Here is a 14,973-nt window from a genome sequence, read left to right on the forward strand (position 1 = left end):
AATCTGAATGGGTCTTTGAACCTAGCTGAATCCTCTGGCTTGAGAATTATCATGATTGTTGTTGTTATCAAGAAAAAAGTGCTTAAAGAGAGGCTTGATTTTGTCTAATGTTTGGTAAAAGTTTTGTGAGCAATCTAGCATAGTTGTTAGGAATGAATAAACAAGTGTAGAAACATATTTTGTGCTTAGTGAGAGGCTGGCTGTAAAGCACATTTACTCAGTCTGCATAGGCTGAATCCCCTGGTTTGAGGATTTTCAAGATTTTATTGTTGTTGCAATTGTATGTTATTAGATAGGTCAGAAGAGGGGAAATGAGTAAATTGTAAGGCGAGATTTCTGGAGGGGTGGCCTGTGGGTAAAATGGTAACATTTCCAGAATATCTCACCTGGCTTTAGTACATCTGCATATCAAAAGGCATTCAGAGGTGGAAAGCAGTATGGCTTTTGTGCATTTGCATCATTCCTCAGGGGTGGAGAGAAGTTCATCTCCATATCAGTGGATAGTTACCTGGGCAACAGAGGGCTTATCTGTACCTGAGAGGTGAGGGGAGGGCTGGTTTTGCTGCTGCTGGAGCAGGAGAGAGAGACGGGCCAGACTTCAGTTTTGTAAGCAATGAACGGGTTTTAAACTTTATTTCTCCCTTTGACTGATTTTGGTTTTTAGAGGTTATTTTGCCCTGGGATCTCTTCTCCCCGGACTAACACCTCCCCTGCTAGGGCCTTGTGCCTCCTCTCCTGCAGCAATGTGTCAGCAACTGTTCCGGGCTCCAGGGGTATAGAAATAAACAAGAGCAACTGGGCCCAGGGCCTTAAATTTTAGTGGAGAGCCAGGAAATTAACAAATGTATAAAGTGAGACAGTATAGCAAGGCAGAAGGCTAGAGAGTGGTGGAGATTTGTGTGCTATTTTAGGTCAGCTGGGCCAGTACAGCTTTTTCTAGGAGGAGGTACCAACTGGGCAGGAGCCAGCTGTGCAACTGGAAGGGGAGGATGGGTGTTCCAGAAAGAGGAAATTCTACATGCAAGGGTAAGAAGGCTGAGGCTTTCTTGCAAAGAGCTGCAGTGGACTGAGTCATGTGGCAAGAATGAGGTCATGGGGATAAGCAGCAGTCAGGTGATGTTAGCCAGATAGAATTTTATTCTAGGAAGGATGGAATGGTTTTTGAGCTGGAAGTCACGATGAAAGTTTTGGAAATAGATAGTAGTGATGGTTACATGACAATGTGAATGTAATTCATGCCACTAAACTGTACATGAAAAAATGGTTAAACTGGCAAATTTTATGTTACATATATTTTCCTACAATAAAAAAAGTAAGAAGAATAAGTAGTTCTGGGTCAAAATGAAAGCAAAGAGAGTGGGGACCAGAAGGAACAACATAATTAAATGTCTAGGGGAAGGGAGTGTATGAACATTAAAAAAAAATCTGAAGGAGGCCCTTGGGTGTTGGCCAGGCTCAGCTTTAAGACTGGGTGCCATACTTGGATGCACCCCCTTTGTGAACATTTACTGAGCTGTGCATTTATAACTTGTGCATTTTTCTCTATGTATATTATGAAAAATTTCAATCTCAAATAGAACCAAAGGATATAAAATGGAGAGTCTCATGCATATGGCCTCAGGAAGACACAATGTAAGGACTAAGAAACAAACTAAGAACTTAGGTTTTTTCATACAGAACAATAGTAGTATACACTGAGTAAATACAACCCGATTCCAGTGTGTGTGTGTGTGTGTGTGTGTGTGTGTGTGTGTGTGTGTTGTGGGGGTGAAGGGGGAGGAGTCTTCCCACAGGCACACACCAAGAAATTCTTGAATCCCAGCAGGGTGTCTGAGAACTCAACTCAGGGCTCAGGTTAGTGCTGGGCGCTCATCTTGCACTCTGAACAGTTGACACTTGGCTAGACTGGGTTCTGCCTCTTCCATTACCTGTGTTAACTCATTCGATCATTACAACAAACCTATGAAGCACAGAGAGGTGAAGTGACTGTCTAGGATCAGACAACCAGGAAGTGGCAGAGATGGAACTGAAACCCAAGCACTCTGGATCCAGAATCCATGCCATTGGCCATTGCATCAAACAGAATGAATAAAGGAATGAGTGATAGTTTGGCCCTATCTCTCTAGACCAGTGCTTTTTAACACGTTAGGTGTAGATGTCAGCCCACCCGCATTTCCCAGGAGACATTTCTGGTTGTCACAGCTTGAAGGAGGCCACTACTGGCGTCATTTGGGTAGTGGCCAGGGATGCTGCTAAACATCCTGCAGGGCACAGGACAGCCACCACCCTCTCACACACAGCAGAGAAGTACCAACAAACACCAGAATTGCCGAAGTTGAGAAACCTTGCTCAAAACCTAACCAATTTTTCACACTCTCTCCAACTCCCAGTGTTGGATTTTTTAAAAAATGGCTCCTCTGTGCTCTTATCTCTGGTCACCGGGTTATCTGCCACATTATTTGTATCTGGCATCAGCCTCACAAACCTGACTCCTTGCTATGGTAGCAAGTCTCAGGATCGATTGTTCTGGTGAGAATTCTGCTAGCGGCTTTTGAGCAGGAGGTCCCTATGCCAGTATGTCCACAGGGAGGCTGCCACCATCTTGCCACCTGTGCCGTCCTGCCATCCTGGCGCTGTTCCCAGGCTCCCCTCTCTGCTCCTGGTGCTTCCCATTGGTGCAGTACTTTCCACACTTGGTGCTATTACAGGCATAGGTACTAAGAGCACAGGAAATGCCCAAGACCAAAGATTCCTATCTTCTTTCGTTTACAGGATTCTTAATTTACAGCCTAGCAGCCAAAGGTGATTCTTTTAACCCACGGGGTTCATATTTATGAGGCATTTAGTTGGCACTAAGCACTGTTAAATTTAATTCACAGTGAGACCTGATGAAGCAGGTGCTGTTTTTTCCATTTTATAGTTGAAGAAGCCCAGGCCCTGAGAAACTAAGTAACTTGCTCAGGTCACACAGCTTCTAAGTGGTAGATTGGAATCCAGGTAAGTAGTTGGACAGCAGAGCCCACCATATGCACCTGATTCTCACTCCGGGCCTCTGCTCTCAGCCTCCTCCTTGTGACTAGCCTAGATTAGCCCTTGTAGCCGCCTCCGAGGGTCAAATTACCATCGTCATGGCAACCCCCAGCAACTCCCCATTGGCCCTCACTTTCAGCCACCTTGTCTCACACTCCAGGGTCTCAGCCCACAGCTGCTGAGGGAGACTGAGGGGGTTCTTTCAGGCCCTTAGTTTGCCTAAACATGCCTGGCACTTCTATCCATTCAACTGTGAAAGCCTCACTAGCCAAAGGCTATCATTTATTCTGGGTGAATTGAGGGAGTGGTTAAGGACATTGCCTCTCTCATTAGACTGTGAATTCCCAAGGGGAAGGAACAGAATCCTGTTTCTCTCAAGGCTCAGCAACACCTGAGCAGGGACATCCACTAAACGTTGTTGAGTAAATGGTTGAATGAACTAATGCTCCCCACTGATGAAGACTATGAAAGCACAGTGATTGTGAGAACTGGCTTTAGACTTAGAGAGAACTGGGCTTAAAGCCCATGGTCACTTCTGAGCTGTAATCTTGGGCCAAGTACTTGATTCAGGGTTGGCAAACATTTTCTGTGAATGGCCAGACAGTAAATATTTTTTATTTTATGGGTCACACAGTCTATTCATATATAATTATTCAACTTTGACTTGTTAGCAAAGTACCAGAGGTAACACGGAAACCAGTGAATGTGGCTGTGTTCTCAGAGACCTTTATTACAAAGTGGAACCCAGGGCAGTATGTTGACCCGTGAATCCCTGTAAAAAAAATTACCAAAGAAGATGAAATAAGACACGCCAAGAATGTAGTCCTAAATCTTACACTTGATGTTGTTGGGTAGAGTTCTCATTCCCTCACAGCAATTTCATTCAACTGGTTACAAAGCAAAATTTAAACAGAACACATTTGAAAATCTAACTGGCTTCATTAAGCAGTTCATGAATCAGGCAGCATCCCATCTAGCAATTCGGGAAATGCTCTGAGGAGTCATATAAAATGGAATGTTTTTATAGACAGGAGTGGGGTGGGGAAAAAGCTATTATCAAGAGAAGAAATTAGGGGTTGTTTCGAGTAAGGTCACCCTCTCTTAAGAGGAGCAAGGGGTCTTAGGCCAATTACCTCTCTAGGTTCCAAACTTTTTGGTTTAAAATTCCATTCCTTGGGAGAGGCTGAAACTGCAGTTAGGATGGGCACTGAGCCCCAGTTTGGTGAGGTGACTTGTAAGTGACCACATGTTGGCCCTTAATACACTTGTGTGTGTGTGTCTTTTTTTTTTTTTAACAAATTCAACTTAAGAGTGCTCCACCACATGGCACTTATTTGCGTAGTATGCAATTTTTCTCTCCAGTTCCCTGGGAAGACAATATCAAACATTCGAGAAGGAACAGTACATAGGGATTGAGAGCACAGGATTCTGGAACCAGCCTGTCTGGGTCCGAGTTCCAGCCAGACACTTTGCAGGTACTTGACCTTCAGAAAACTAACCTCTGTCAATTGCCTTATTTATAAAGCCAGGGTGACAATACAAGTGCCTGTCTCTCACAGGGTTGTTATGGGGATTAAATGGCTTTGCAAACCCAAATCACCGGAGGAATCTTTAAACATTCCCAAACCCAGGGTACAGGCAGACCAATGAACTCACAAGGTCTGGGCAGGGGGACGGGGGGCATCAGTACTTTTGAAACCAGTGTACCAATCGGTTAAGGGTCTCGGGCGCTGGTTTTGATCCTTCAGTGGTCACTTCTGGAATTACTGGGTCTCCACGTACCCCGGGACCCCAACCCTAGCTCCCGGCTCACAGGTATCCCCACGTTCCCAGGACAGCCGGATCCGTGCACGCTGGGACTTGCTGTCCCTCTGGCTTGCTTCTATTGGCTTTCGTAGCTGCGCCGCCTCAAATTTCCACCAATCACCGCGGCGCAGGGTCACAACTGGGAACCACCTCGCAGCGCCGCAATCACTGCTGGGCGGACCCCGGGAGGTGGCCTGTTTGGGGCTGCGCGCTGGGAGGAGTTCCCACGGTCCTACCGCCGCCGTCGAGGGCTCCCGCTGCAGGTAACCGAGAGCCAGGCGAGGGACCCCCGCCGGCGCCCCCCAACTCCGTCTCTTTTTGAGTAATCCTTTTCTCGGGAGGAGAATTTCGGGAAACAACGAATCCCAGGGGAAATCCTTCACAGTCTCAGCCCGCCATCCTGGGGGCTGGTCGGGATGGTAGGGGCTCTCCGGTTGCTCTTGCTCGGGCCAGAAGCCCAGGCTCCCCCTAAGAGCGCAGGGAGGAACAGGCGCTGGGGGAGAGAGCATGCGCTGATGTCCAGGGAGTGCGCGCCAGAGTCTGGGGCTTGGTTCCGATCTTACAGTCTGGGAACAGTTTGGGCTGTAGGTGCGTTTGATGCAGAGGATTGCACCCGTTTCCAGCCCGTTTTCCGTAGCCTCACGGGAAGGGTTGTTAATGACAACAACAAATAGTCCCAACGCATAAAAACATCCCTTCTGAAAAATCTGGGAGGCTCTCGTTCTCAGAGGCTTGAGCTGGTGGTGGGCATTCTAGGAGGATTCATGTCAACCATGAAAGTCGAAAGTCAAGGTTAGCTGATTTGGTACCCCGCGTCTGAAAGAGTTGAGTTCATACATACCTGGGTTATTCCATGCCAAGAATCTGGGTTCTAGAAGAAGGAGCTTTGTGTCACGTGCTTCGTTTTACAGATGAAAGTGAAATGCCCAGGGTTTGAGACTTGCTCTTTAGTTTTGCAGTGAGTGGAGTCTCAGCTTTCTTTACTGTAGGGCTGCATTAGCTAGCAAAACATTTATTGCGCCTTACTTACTTAAACTGTTTGAGCAGGGGAGAGGTAGTCTATAGTGAATCAGCACAGTGCTACAGGGGCTAGGGTCCGGGTTTTCAAAGGGCAGCGCCCAACCATGTGGGAAATGCTCTGTAAGCCTGATATGTGGGAAGAGGTAGAACTCCGCAGAGAAGGGTTGCTTGAGTGAAGTTTGAGGGGTGCGTAGGAGCTAGTGAGATGGAGGAGGAGCAGAGCATTTCACCTGGAAAACAGCCTGGTGAAGGCACGCAAAGAGCAGTGATTTTGTGGCAGTTTTGGGGCTTGGTTGGAACAAGGGATTTCATGCCGGTGGATTTCAGGAGCCATGAGAATACACAGGTACCTCTTGGAGGGCCTCCTGTGTTGCTGTAAGAGATTTGGATTTTGTTCTGAAAGCCCTGGAAACCGAATTTAGGAGACGTGAATTATTAGATACTCTACAGTGTGGAAAAGTATTGGAGATCCCCCTACAGTTGGGGACCAGAAATTCCCAGGACAGTTGCTGAGTGTTTTTATGACAATTTCAGTGGGAAGTGAGAGGAGAGAAGAGTTTCAAACTGTAAGGAGGTGGAATCCTCCATACCCAGTATTGTCCAGTACAAATATATTGACATGAGCTCTGTCCTTGAGTTTTCCAACCTATGACTATTTTAGGGGGAAGTGCCCAGCTTTTTTTTTTTTTATACTGCAGAAGTTGCTTTGTAGACCATACTTTGAATCCCAGTTTGTGATGGAGAAATTGTCACATGCGTCAGGGTGTTGAAATCTGAATGGTTAGACATATGATAAAACTCAGATTTTCTTGTAATCTGTGAAATGCAAGTTAAATACCCAATCAGATCACTTTATATCCATTGGATTAGGAATTAGAAAGTTTGATACTATCAGGAGATGATGGGTATTTGAGGATACAATTCACTACTGGTGGAACTGTGTCTTAGAACAGCATAGCTACTAGCAAAGTGGGTATATTTTAAGACCCAGTGGTTCTACTTCTAGAAAGTAGTCTAGAGAAACAGACATTTGTATGTGGGAGAGGAGTATTAGGATGTTCACTGAAACGTTCAAAATGGTAAAAACATTTTGAAACAGATTAAATATCCATTAGTAGAGGAATGTTTGTAAAGTGAATATATATCGTTTTAAATGATTGGAAGTTAATGCTAACTTATGATAGTGGTTACCTTGTGGTGTGGGGAGAATGGGGCAGACCATGGGGGAAAAGTGCCTCTGTAATATCTTAATCGTCTTATGGGGAAAGAAAATGAACAGAGTTACAAAATATTAACAGTTGGACTGGGTGATAGGTAACATGTTTGATGTTATACTCTGTACATTTCTATAATTTAATGTAACCCTTCAGTTTCTTGAAGTATAAAATGCCAAACAAAGTTTAACTTAAGAATTAACATCTATGTATAAAAGTCATGTTCAGTCATTTTGGGAAAATACTACAAACTACACTGATACCAGGTTTCAAAAATAGTAATTTGGGTAAAAGAAATTCAAGTGTCAAACTGAAAATAAAAATGTGGAAAAACTGTTAGCCATTGGCCAAATTTTACTTTGCTAGATTCCTGAATTCCTCTAACCATTTAGATTTAAAGAATGTTGTTTTTGATTGTGCCTATTTTGAAATGCTGTTTAGTTGCTTGCACCTTTCGTAATGTTAAAAGATAACTTAAAAAAGGTAAAATCATCACTCTGTACAGATATAAAAATAAACAGATGTTAAAGATTACATTTAATTCATAATGAGGAAACAATTGTTACAACCACTTCAGTGGAGACTCCAGAGTATAGACATACTTGAAAATCAGAAATATTGAAATGAATGGGCAAATGGGAGGCAAAACTGGCTTCTAAATCAATAGAACCTCCACTTGATGTAATCAGTAGCATGTCTGTAGATAAGATTTATTTGCTTTGCTGTTGTCCATCCATAGTTTTGGACTTGTAAAAATCATTCTCTAGAATCAGAATTAGATAATCTTGAAGGACATGCTCAAATCTAGAATCTAGTTTGCCACTGAATCAGAAACTTTCCCTATAGGAAAAAAAATTGATAACCTGAATAACATACATTTTTCATTTGAGATTGAAATAAGGTCTATTTGGATTTTGCATTAATTCCAGGTTTTAGATAGGAAATTGGTTTGAGGACTAAATCAGTCCTTGATAATTTAGTTTTACCATCTCATGTCACAGAGTGTCAGTTAAGGCCCTGAGAGGGATGAATCTCCCCTGACTTAGTAGATGAGGGTGTTGTATTAGAGAGAAATTGGACTAGACACTTGTTAAAAACAGCAAGATAAGTGTTATTCCAGCTGTGGCATTAGGGGAGAGAGACTTCAGTGTAGAACTGAGCTCAGTTCTGAATACAGCAAGGACAGCATGGATTTACGGGCAGGGTGTGAGGGTCAGTGGGTGGAACATTACTAAGAAAATTTGATTAGATGAAAAAGGTGGGGAATTCTTGGAGGATTCTTGCTAAACTGGGTTCAGCAGGCCAAAGCCTAGTGAAGAAGAGGCTATGACTCAAGTTTGATTAAGGAGTGGGTCCTTATCTCCTGTCTCATTTCTCCTGCATGTTGTCAGCCAGGGACCACTTGCAGGGTGCTTTATTGTAAGGCCAAGGGGAGCAGAGAGTGGGGTCAAAGACCCTCAGGTTTGGAAGGCTCTTTTCAGATGTCACTGTCTAACTAGCTGCTTTGTTTGGGTCTGATGGTTCGCTGTTTCTAACCCAGAGCCAGTAGCAAATCAGTTCTTGCCATGAGTCACATCCGACGGTGGTTAAGGTGTGGATTTTGGTGTCAGACCTGGGTTTGAACTCGACTCTGCTTAGATGGTCCTGTGATTGTGACCTTACTACTTATGTCGCTGGTGACATTTTACATCTAAATTGGGCACTGTGTCCCAGACCTCCTGAATGGATCAAACCCCATTTAATGGTATACTTGCTGAAGTCAAGTGGAGTTCTTTAACTGAGTCACTGACTTAGGGTAGCCCTGAGAGGCCTGAGAGAGACGCAGGACCAAGTGGGAAAGCAGAGGCCCTGTCACTGGAGGCTGGTGAGATTCCTCCATACTGGCCTGTTGGTTGACACCTTGACTGTGTGGTTCAACTTTTCCTCTGATGGCTCTTTTAAGAGAAGAGCTCTCTGCACTTTCCCCCCTGCCTTGGAGCCTGTAGAGGCCTGCTGGGAACAGGACTTCTAAACCAATGAAGATGCCTGGAAGGCTGTGGCCCAAGGCCATTTTTGCTGGCTATAAGCGGGCCGGAGGGAGCACACAGCTCTTTTTAAAATTGAAGGTGTTTATTATGCTCGAGGTGAAACTGAATTCTGTCTAGACAAGAGATGTGCTTCTGTGTACAAAGCAAAGAACAGCACAGTGACTCCTGGTGGCAAACCAAACAAAACCAGAGTCACCTGGGGAAAGTAACTTGTGCCCATGGGAACAGTGGTGTGGTTCGGGCCAGTTCTGAAGCAGCCTTCCTCCTAAGGCCATTGGACACAGCGTCTGTGTGATGCTGTACCCTTCAAGGATTTAAACTTACTGAAAAGTAAGTAAATAAAGGGGATTTGTTCTGATGTACCAAAAAAAAAAAAGAGCTCTTTGTACAGATGACTGGCAAATGCCTTAAAAATAGGGTGGTGAAGGGCACTGTAGGTATCCTGCTGGTGGAAGCTTGTCCTGTGGTTACCGGGGCCTCCTGGATACTCACATCAACAGCTCCTTTCTGTGACAAGCGAGATGTGTAGTGGAAGAAAGCAGCCTTTGGAGTCAGACCTCTGTGTTGGTCCAGCAGTACCACTAGCCAGCATGTTTCTCTCCCTGAGCTTCAGCTTTCTCCCCTGTCTGCAGGGAGTGAGGGACTGTTGCACAGGCTGCTGGGAGGAATGTGTGAGGTGCACATGGCGTGGCTCATAGTGGACACCCTCGAACACCCCACTCACCCACCCTGTGTAACATAGTGACGCATGGCACTCGTGGTGGGCCTTTCTGCTCTCTCCTGGTGAGAGCAGCAGCTGTCTGTGTCATTTTCTCCCTGCAGATGGCTGGTGGACTATAACACATGTCCCCCAACATCCGCTTGGAGATCTTTCCAGTCTTGGCACACTGAGGTCTGTCTTCCTCTGTACACGCTTCCCAGTATTATTCCATTATAAGGATGCATCAACAGACCTAACTGGACAGTCTGCTGTGGATGACCATTTATGCTGCTTTCAGTGTTGCCCTGTGTCAGACGGGCAGGCTTCCTCACCTCCTTAAAATCCTCCCCTTTTGAATTGATACCTCCCATTCCTACAGGGACTCCCTCTCCCACCTTGTATTTCTCTGGTACCTGCGTATGATATGTTCTGTCCCTTCTGTCTAGAAAATGTCAGCTCAGCGAGGGTTTTGTCTCTTTGGTTCTGTTCAGTGCCGGAGAGCGCCGAGTGGGTGCTCAGGCCATGTCTGCTAGTTAGGTGGGTGGGTAGACTGCTGAACCAGCAGTCATGAAGAGCTGGTTTTAACAGACACTGTTTACTTTTTCTTCGAGAATTTTCCACTCTGATAAAACATGAATAATAGGCATGCTGCAAGATAATTAGTAACTTTGTCCTGAAGCTGTGACTGTTAAAAATGTTGCTGATTAGGAAATTGCTGCCTGAGGCTGGCTACTCTGAGACGTGTTTTTGCTGAGGGTGATGGAATGGTTATATATTACTTTTTGGGTCTTACTTTCAGCCCAGGCCCCAATGTGTTTCTCAAAATAGTGTTGGTATATGTGTTTTCTAAGTGACACTTTCCAGTAGTGTCATAGTGGGAGGCTTTTAACTTGCTGTTATGCTCAAGGAACCACACTCTGTTTAGAAGGAGACAAAGAGAGACAGGTCCCACTGTCAGATGTTAACTACGAAAATGTCACTTGTGTCTTAAGAAGGCACTTTTCCTTGGTGAGGAGTAAATGCTAGTATATTTGGAAAAAAATGAAAGATAAACTTGAGTTGATGAAAATAACCTGGCGGTGCTTTTTCAGTCCCAGCTGGGCTGTTTGCTCATTTTGGCACCTGAGTTGGTGGTGTCTGTTCTGTTGTTCACAGTTACTCACTTGATACTAGTATTTTATTGATTCTTTTTGTCCCTACATTTGAAGGGGAAAAGACACAGCAGGGCCTCCAGAGAAATGAGCTTCTTTGGGAGTAAGTCACATGAGCCACTCTCAGAGGAGATGGGTGTGGAAACCAGGGAGGCCAGTTAATGATTGTCCGTAAGAGATGATAAGAACAGCTACCTGTTACATGGGCCGAGGGCACGGTTGCCCTCCCGAGGGGAGGCCAGAGACTGCCCTAAGTCTTACTGGAACATAGCTGTGTCCGTTGACTTCCATATGGTCTCTGGCAGTGATCACAGTCCACTGGGCGAGTTGAATAGTTGGACAGATAGCGGTCTTACAAGGAGGAACATATTTACCACGCAGCCCTTTGAGAAAACGGCTGCTGACCCCTGCTGTGGGGAACGCTTCCCAGGGAGGCTTAACTGCAGCAGGAGGCTGCTGGTGAGCTGGGAATCAAGAGCCGTGGTTGGGCCACCTCTGTAGTTACCGTCTCACCTCTGCTGTGGGGGCCGCCGGAGAGCCCTGGGGACGCGGGTGCTTTTCTCCTTGGCTTTTTCTCCCCTGACCACACTGTTGCTGCTTCTTACAATTTGTGTGGTTGTCTCTTTCATCATTACCTCCCAGCCCCACAGTGAGCCCTGGTTGGGTCGGGTGGACTTGGGAGCGCTGCCTCACTTCACGTTACCACGGTAACACAGCAGCCCGATGTGGCGCTAGGGTGGCCTGAAGGATCCCCTGCCCTTCTCCATTCCCTGGACTGGGCTGTTCCATGTCACGCTACAAAACAAAAACCAGACCAACAGCTTGGCTGTTTTAAAATAAGTTTAAAAACAAATCTGGGACATCTTCCTATAGTTCCCTGTCCATCCGTGGGCCCTAGCAATGATGCTAAAGGAACCTGGGTCTAGCACCGCCTCAGTTCTCGGAGTAAGAACTGCGTTCTTGGGAGGGGACCCTGGGGGGATAGAGCGGTGTCAAGGTGCTGGGCTTCTGGCCAGAGTCCACCGGAGTTAATGAATAACTGTTCATCAAAGCATAGCCCTGGGTGCTCCTGGAGCTTGTTAGAAACCCAGGCCCAGGCCTGCAGAATCAGAATCTGCATCTCATAAGGCCCCGGGGTGGTTTGGGTTCAGATCAAGTTGGAGAAGCACTGGCCTGAGGGCTCTTAGATTTCCTTGCTTACTGGGCCCTGGGCTTGTTGTTTCTTCATTTATGGGGGAAAAGCTATCATTTTGAGTTTTAACAGAATGCTGAAGGTGGTTTCATCTCTTAGCTGGCTGCATGGTCCACAAGGACAGAGGCTTTGTCCTGTCCGTATGGCGTTCTTGCACCCAGCACCACGTCAGGCAGGCCCCATGTTCAGGAGACACCGACCTAGTGGGTGAATGAATGAATGAGTGAAGGAGCCCAGTTTTGCCAAATGTGGTGGAGGCAGAGGTCAGCCTCGCAGACTTTGCTCTGCTCCGAGTCCCTATGTCTATCTCAGAGGCTGTTTTTCTTCTCCTCTCAGAGAGACAGGCCTGGCTTCTGTCACAGGAAGGCTTGTTTTTTTTTTTTTTTTTTTACTTCCTTACTATTCTTTTTAATCTTATTATAACTCCCAGTTGGTGGTAAACATGTTTTGAAGCTGTCAGTATTTCATTTTTGTAGCTCAGTCTCCAGAGACAAAAACCGTAGGATTCTTAGTTTGTTAGCGCTCGTAGACGAGTGAGGCTGAGCCAAGCTCCTGGCATCAGTCGCTCTGACATTGAGGACCTGAGTCTGGATCCCAGTAATAGTTTCTGCTTAAAGGAGGTACCAGGTAAATGTATTTGCCTTTGAAATATTCAGTGCCGCTCTCCGTGACCTAGAGCCTTGGGCTTACATCCTTGTCTATTTATTAAGTCAACATAATGTCTGGGATTATATGTAGGATGATTCCAGTAAAAAAATGCTTTCTGTTCTCTCCAAATGATTCCATTTATATGTAGGCCAATTTCCTTTTCGATAAATTGCCGTGCTAGTTTTCTCAGGACAATATTTTTCAGGAAGGGTATCTGGGTTTTAGGCACAGCTCTTGACTTATTGACCAACATTATATAAGCTTCATCAGTTTTTTTTTTTTTGATTATTCGTTTGATTTTTATACTTGATTTATATGTGAATCCCACATTTCTCCCTTGTTACTATTATTATTATTTTTTAATAAAATGCTGAAGTGGTAGGTAGATGCAAGATAAAGGTAGAAAACATGATTTAGTGCTGTAAGAGGGCAAATGTAGATGATCAGGTCTGTGCCTATGGACTAAGTATTAATCCAGGCTAGACAAGGGCAACAAAACATCCACGGATGCAGAAGATTTCTCTCAAAACAGGGGGGGGGGTGAGGGTCTAAGCCTCCCCTCTGTGGGTCCCCAATTTCTCTCCTGCTGGCCCCCCTGCGACTGTGGAAGGCTTGGTTTTTTAGTAACATATTCAGGACACAGCGCATGGTCTGATCTGATTATCACAATGCAGCCAGGACTTGGCCTTAGTCCTGCCTTTTGTGCTTTGAAACTTTAAAGTTTTGGCAGTGAATTAGAAGATTGGGCATGGGTTTCATTAAGAATGAAGTCTTGAGATGCAGAGCCATGTAACAGAAGAGGTGGACCAAACATTCAGAAGGCCATGGGTCCTGGGCCTTGGCCAGAGCCAGATATTGGGCAAGTCGCCTCTCTCTTGTTTCCACGTCCCCTTCCTGTAAAACAGGATTAAAATATTTGCCCTGCATGTTGTACGGAATACATGTAAATGGATTATAAGTGTTATGCAAAGATAACAATTTGGGCTGCCAGTGTTTGACTATAGCTTATTCAGATAACTTGCTCACAAACTAATAAATTGCCTTGCCATGTTTATGTTAGACATACATTGAATTTTTACAAACTTTATTGCATAAGTAATATACATTAATTGTAATAGAGACAAACATGAAGAAAGTCATCTTTAATTCCACCTACCACCCATCAGTAGCTACTGTTTGGTTTTTATGTCTGCCTTCTACATTTTTCTATGCACCCATTACATGCATATTTCTTTTTTGCAAACAGTTCATCGTATGTGGCAGGCATTTTTCCAAGATGGTGAATTTTGAGGAATTTTATCTGCTGTATTCCAAGTCATGACAAAATCTTTAAAAAGTTGCCCAGAGAGTTTTCTTGATATTCTTTGGTTTATACTGATAACTTCAACCTGTAGTGAAGTTTGAGTGATGTGGGAATCCGTTTTCCACCCTGCGGAAAGGGGTAGCAGAGCTAAAAATAAAATTCTGCTCGTCTTCATTTTTATCTCCAGCATATTCTGTCTGATGACGGTCTTCTCTTTCTGACTCATTTACTGTGATATTTTTTCAGGGGCCACCAATAAATATTCTTTTGCCTTGCCACTCCGTTTTGCTTGACTCTGCTTTTTTCTTCCCAGGTTTTTGCCGTTGAATTCCAAGGCGCAGAATGATTTGGGAAGCAGCCGCGTTGCTCAGCTTGGTCCTGGGAATTGGCGCTGTTCCTCTGGATGACCCCGAGGATGGAGGCAAGCACTGGGTGGTGATTGTGGCCGGTTCAAATGGCTGGTATAATTATAGGCACCAGGTAAGAAAATGACTAATCTTTTTCTTTATGACACTGGCATTCTCTGAACAATCTAGACATTGTTTTATTATTGGACTTATAAAAAAAGTCATTTTATATTCCTATTAAGCTGGCAAAATTGTGTGGGTGAGGCTGTGGAGAAATGGGAACCCTCATGTGTTCTGGGGGGATTTAAAAATGGCATAGCCATTCTGGAAAATAGTTTGGCAGTTCCCTGTGGGTCAGCTCAGTTTAACACAAGGTTTCTCAACCTTGACACTATGCCCTTTGGGGCAAGGTAATGCTTTGATGTAGGGTGCGGTTCTGCACTTTGTAGGATGGTCAGCATCTCTGATCCCACTAGATACCAGGAGTATCATCCTCCCCACTGAAACAACCAAAAATGTCTCCAGCCTTTGCCAG

General features: G+C 45.0%; 1 protein-coding gene and 1 pseudogene across 1 annotated transcript in view; both read left to right on the plus strand.

Moving 5' to 3' along the window:
- Positions 1 to 4,952: 4,952 nt before the first annotated feature.
- The window catches only part of LGMN (legumain), a 32,353-nt gene continuing 22,332 nt past the window's right edge, over positions 4,953 to 14,973 (plus strand). The window contains exons 1-2 of the mRNA XM_036991698.2: positions 4,953 to 5,099; positions 14,405 to 14,571. Coding sequence (XP_036847593.1) covers positions 14,434 to 14,571 — 138 coding nt within the window. The 5' untranslated portion in view covers positions 4,953 to 5,099; positions 14,405 to 14,433. The remainder of the gene's footprint in view (positions 5,100 to 14,404; positions 14,572 to 14,973) is intronic.
- LOC108392144 (large ribosomal subunit protein eL33 pseudogene) lies at positions 5,107 to 9,415 on the plus strand (annotated as a pseudogene).

This window comes from Manis javanica, chromosome 8, assembly GCF_040802235.1.
Source record: "Manis javanica isolate MJ-LG chromosome 8, MJ_LKY, whole genome shotgun sequence".
NCBI classification, from domain to species: Eukaryota; Metazoa; Chordata; class Mammalia; order Pholidota; family Manidae; genus Manis; species Manis javanica.